The sequence below is a fragment of the Littorina saxatilis genome, linkage group LG3 (genome assembly GCF_037325665.1).
Source record: "Littorina saxatilis isolate snail1 linkage group LG3, US_GU_Lsax_2.0, whole genome shotgun sequence".
Classification (NCBI taxonomy): domain Eukaryota; kingdom Metazoa; phylum Mollusca; class Gastropoda; order Littorinimorpha; family Littorinidae; genus Littorina; species Littorina saxatilis.
Window position 1 is genome coordinate 36538735 of NC_090247.1, and position 6000 is coordinate 36544734.

At 36.5% G+C, this 6000-nt stretch overlaps 1 protein-coding gene across 2 annotated transcripts in view; it reads left to right on the forward strand.

Annotated features, from left to right (window-relative positions):
- LOC138962265 (transmembrane protein 135-like) overlaps nt 1–4692 on the forward strand; it is a 166882-nt gene extending 162190 nt beyond the window's left edge. For both annotated transcript variants that reach the window (XM_070334012.1, XM_070334010.1), the window contains exon 13: nt 306–4692. In XM_070334012.1, coding sequence (XP_070190113.1) covers nt 306–426 — 121 coding nt within the window. In that variant the 3' untranslated portion in view covers nt 427–4692. The remainder of the gene's footprint in view (nt 1–305) is intronic.
- The last annotated feature ends 1308 nt before the right edge of the window (nt 4693–6000 follow it).

Sequence of the window (6000 nt, forward strand, 5' to 3'; positions counted from 1 at the left end):
GATATTCATGCTTTGCTGCTTTTACTTTTCTGTTCTTTGGCTTGTTCTACCAGTTTTAGACATTTATAACAATTGTCTGTTTTATTCTATAATTCAGAAAACATTTATTTGGGGGTGGAGTGGATGCAAGAAATCAGTAATCGCAAAACTCCCAAGCACCTAAATGTATCAACCACAGTTAGTGTAAAGCTTTATTTGTTTGCAACAGAGAGGAGGTAGGTAGGTGTAAGTGGAAAACTGGATTGTATGAACAAGTTTTCCCTTTGCATTACCTCTGTTCTCTTTTACTTATTCTTCTTTTCCAGGTTTTCTAATATGAACAGAAGACTGCTTGACGTTTTCGGAACAGAGTCATCCAAGATGTTCCCATACTTCTGGCCAAAGTATGACCCCAGGTACACCAACATGATCCACCCCCCTTCTTGATGACTGAGCATCATTACACATACTGTAGTGTACCGTACAGTGCTACCTGTGATGTAAGGTCCCCCTTGGAGACAACCAAAAGTGTAGCTAGATTGCAGGTGGCCTGTCATGTCAGGTACATTTTAGTAGGAAAAGGGCCAACAGAAGGTTTCCTTTTAAAGGAGGTGTCCTCTCATTGTAGGGGCCTTACATCACAGGTACCGCTGCTTGTTACACAGAAATTCAGACTGTATATTGGAAGTGAATGCCAATTTGGCTCAAGACCAACATGCTGCTTAGGTTGAGGGTGGTTGCGATTTGGAGTGTGTGTATCCATGACGTTGCTGAAACAATCACATTCTACATTTGATGCTGATGCCAGTTGGGTGTAGATTGACATTATGTTTAGACTTTAAAGATGATGCTTTAGATTTGATGTAATTGTGTGCCCATGGTTTTGCTAAAAAAAAATGGATTGTATATTCAAAATGCAGATGCCATTTTGAGAGTGGAATAACATGATGATTATTATTTAGAGAGGGTGTTAGGAAATGGGTGTATGTAATTGTGTGTCTATCATGTAACTAACAAACAAAAAATCAGAATGTGTACATTTGATTTAAATGCCATTTTGACTGGAGGATGAAAAATTGTGTATATAATATTTGAGAGTGTGTTTGGGAATTGATAAGCATAATTGTGTGTCAGGATCAAAATCATTTGTTCCAGGAGATAAGGTTTTACATTTGAAAATTCCATTTTGGCTGGAGTTTAAAACTGTGTTTAAAAATAAGAGTTTTTTTACTATAAAACTGTCGTGCCACCTACTGTGCTATATACCCTCAAATGTCTGCTTTTGACAAATTCCGAGAAAAAAAACTCTGTCGGATTTGGATGGGTTGTGGAAGACTGTGTATACCCTTGCCAAAACCTCTGACAAACATTGGAGGGTCCATTTTTTTCCGACACACCCCTTGCTTGTGATTGGCCCCTCCAATGTTTGTCCAAGTAACAAAAAATCAAGTTTGCACTCTTCCACAACCTATACAAACCCGATGGAGTTATTTCTAAAAATCGTCTATTGCGCTTGAGGCATTTTGATTTGACAAGTTCTGTAGTATCCAGTGTGTTTAAATTCAGAATCACCCCTGCGGGTTAGGGGGAAGAATTTACCCGATGCTCCCCAGCATGTCGTAAGAGGCGACTAACGGATTCTGTTTCTCTTTTTACCCATGTTAAGTGTTTCTTGTATAGAATACAGTCAATTTTTGTAAAGATTTTAGTCAAGCAGTATGTAAGAAATGTTAAGTCCTTTGTACTGGAAACTTGCATTCTCCCAGTAAGGTAATACATTGTATTACGTTGCAAGCCCCTGGAGCAAATTTTTGATTAGTGCTTTTGTGAACAAGAAACAATTGACAAGTGGCTCTATCCCATCTCCCCCCTTTCCCCGTCGCGATATAACCTTCGTGGTTGAAAACGACGTTAAACACCAAATAAAGAAAGAAAGAAATTCAGAATACAATGTCTCCACTGCTGTTTGTATACTGTGAAAGAGCACAGTTGACCAAAAGATAAGCTTAGTTCTGTATTTTTGAAAGCTTTGTGGGGTTCCTTTTTTTTTTTGTTTTTTTGTTCCTTTGCTCCCGCAGTGGGGCACTGCGGTTATGAAATTAAAGGCCCCTCCTGTGTTTGGAACCGCAGGAGCTTTCTAGTTTGCTGTTAGGTAGATTTTTGGTTCCTCTTTCCTGTCATGCTCTCTTTTTCTTCGTGAATTCTTTTCTTTTTTCTGCCTTCTTGCTCATTCACCTGTATTTTTTCCAAAAATCTCTTCTCTTGCCGCTTGTCTCGCGATTCATGTATAGTTTAATCTGTTAGTGTTCTGATGTAAGTCCAGCAGTAGATAGGTTAAGCCTATTTTAACATACTGGAAACTGGTAATCTTCCAGTAGGTATTAATTTAGTTTTACTAAAGCCTGCTGGGACACAAGTAATGGGTTAGTGCATTTGTAAACAGGAATCGCTTGACAAGTGGCCCCCTTCATCCCCCCCTTCCTCGTCCTGATATGGCTCTGCGTAGTCGGCTGGACGTTAAGCAACAAATAAACAAACAAACAAATTGTTCCTTTGCACCTGTATCTATTCTAAGCTCTTATTAAGAAGTGTTTTTTTCTTTACATTTCATGAGATATCTGTTACATTTTGAAGACATTAGTTTGTGGTTATGTACATATTTCGTTTGTTCTTGTGAGATGAAAACCATTTGCTTCATGATTCAGAAAGTCATTTGTAGAAATGTGTTCCCTATTCCAAGCATTAGGATTCAAAAACGATATTTGGGTATAATTTATATTTACCTTTTTCAGTTTTATGCAGTGCATAACTATTTTTTTACCAGGGACCACAACATCTATGTGAAAAGGGATCTTAAGTTTTTCATCATAAAAGCCTCCTTTACAAGTGGTAAAAATTGGTGTTCTTGAAAATAACTGTCTTTTTGGTACATGAATGAGAAATGATTATTTTGGATATATGTCAAGCATTATTTTCTAGTAGTACAGCAGTAGATGCAAGATTTTGTTTGAAACAGTCTTTCATTTGCATATTTTGTTTGTGTGAGAAAAGGTTGATGTGTTTACTCTTTTTTTTTAGATAAAACTTAATTTATTGGGTAATGTTAATTATTGTGAAGATCATTTTGAGAACTTGTAAACCTTTAAAATATTTCAGAACAACAAATGCTTACACCCAAACCTATAATGACCTTTAGGTGAAATTCGAAAACAATGTTATTTTTAGGGGAATGGCTGCATGTACTGTTTGCTTAATTGTTTTGGAGATGTATAGTGAACTTCCGTTAATCTCATATAACCACCCTGTGATACGCTGGTCATAATAAGAATTTGTTCAGTATTCATTTGTGAGTGTATATATGCATGTGCCCATATCTCAGATACAGTCAGGAAAAAAATAAGCAGAATTTGTTCAGTGTGCATTTGTATGGGAATTATTCCTTTGTTCTTATCTGAAATGCAATCAGGAAAACAATTTACTATCAGCTTGCACAGAGTTAGCTATTATCCACAGTACTGTGGCATTTACTTTTTTTGATTGTTTTGTTGAAGAATGTGCATTTTTTTTGTGTCTTACTTTTTTTTTATCTTCTTTCAAAGTACAGTATATATGACACTAGAACAATTAATGTCTTCTGTGCGGTTCTGTATTTGGTTTAGAATCTGATTTATAAACTGCTGTGTCTTGAAAAACAAATTTTCAAGAATTACCTGTATCTTGCATATTTTCCTCTACCCCCCGCGGGTTAGGGGGAAGAATTTACCCGATGCTCCCTGGGCAGCATGTCGTAAGAGGTGACTAACGGATTCTGTTTCTCCTTTTACCCTTGTTAAGTGTTTCTTGTATAGAATATAGTCAATTTTTGTAAAGATTTTAGTCAAGCAGTATGTAAGAAATGTTAAGTCCTTTGTACTGGAAACTTGCATTCTCCCAGTAAGGTAATACATGTATATTGTACTACGTTGCAAGCCCCTGGAGCAAATGTTTGATTAGTGCTTTTGTGAACAAGAAACAATTGACAAGTGGCTCTATCCCATCTTCCCCCTTTCCCCGTCGCGATATAACCTTCGTGGTTGAAAACGACGTTAAACACCAAATAAAGAAAGAAAGAATATTTTCCTCTATTTGCATTTCCATATTTGGCAAACTTGTCAAATGTTTTTTCTTTTGCCCTGTGAAATTGCTCAGTCACTTTTTATGCCTCGGAGTACCATTATAACCATCATTATTATTTGTCATAACACCATCTTCCATCAAAAACAATAATTTAATGATTGATTGATCATTTAATTTGAACATGCTACTCAGGAAAGTGTTTTTGAGATAGAACTATGCATTTGTTTTGCTGTGAATCATATGCATTTTGAATGAACCTTTTCTTTTTTTTCTACTCAATTCATGTGACTTCAGAATGTCATTATCCATTTCAGTTTGATATGCTGATTTATGGGTATATGGATTTGTTGTGTAAGTCCGTATTTTGATTTTTGCTAGAATGCTTGTGGAAAGAAATTTAAGATCTATAAAAGCAACATTTACCTCAAAGGTTGCAATTTGAAGCATTCTAATTTTTTTTTTAATAAAGTACATGTTCTTCGTTTCCACATAAACCTTTACGTATATCATATCGATCATCGGTTTTTGTTTTTTAATGGCAGGATTTCAATTTGAAGAATTTTGCACTAATTATTAAAAAAGAGTGATGAACATGTATTTTATTACTCCAAGATTTGTATGAATGAGAGAGAAAGTATGAATGAGAGTATATATATGCTAGATCTATTGAAATCAGGCACGTGTATGTAGTTGTTAGACTGCATTTCATTATATCAAGATTTATAACTGATCGAGGAAAAGAAAAGATAGAATTTAACTTTTTCAGAAAACAATTATATTTTTATTTTTCTTGAAATCATTTGAATACCTGTGTTGAAACAGAATGTGCTATAGCCATTGATTTCAGAGTGTGTGATTCAGCAGCAAATTATTTCCGTTCTCGAGGAACCTCATGCACATATTGATGTGTTTTGGAGAGTTTCTTATTTAAAAAACAAACGAATACTGTACTCACCGAAACAAGACAAGACGGTACGAATTGTTGCTTATGGAAGCTTCATCAGGAAAAACAAGAACTCAAAAGACTACAAAAAGCAGACGCAACACGGAACGAACAAGGTTTGAAAGAAAATGGAGGGGAAACACGCAAAAAATCAATCAATCAATCAATATGAGGCTTATATCGCACGTATTCCGTGGGCACAGTTCTAAGCGCAGGTTGTTTTGGTTTTTTTTAATTTTTTTTTATGCAATTTATATCGCGCACATAATCAAGGCGCAGGGATTTATTTATGCCGTGTGAGATGGAATTTTTTTACACAATACATCACGCATTCACATCGGCCAGCAGATCGCAGCCATTTCGGCGCATATCCTACTTTTCACGGCCTATTATTCCAAGTCACACGGGTATTTTGGTGGACATTTTTATCTATGCCTATACAATTTTGCCAGGAAAGACCCTTTTGTCAATCGTGGGATCTTTAACGTGCACCCCCAAAAGGGAAGGAACTTTAGGAACGGAAATGAATGAAAGGGGAGAGAAGTGGTTGGATGATGTCTTGGGCAGAGGCATTCTAGACTAAAAGTGATACACATTCATAAAGGGGGGGGGGGGGGTGAATTTAAAAAAAAGGGGTGGGGGAAACGAACGCACGCACACACACACACACATACACACACACACACACACACACACACACACACACACACACACAACCAAACACATGAATATTACCAGCTATTGTGTTTTCAGCGTAGCAATAGGGTCCGATATTTAGACGAGACAAGTATAATGCGACGAGTCGAAGACGAGTCGCATTATACTTGTTCGAGTCTAAATATCGGACCCTATTGCTACGCTGAAAACACAATAGCGATTATATAGCTGTTCTGACCTTGATTTGTTGTTCCAAACTTACAAAATGACAGTTTTTGAGTCGATGCGTTGATCTCAGGTTTTGA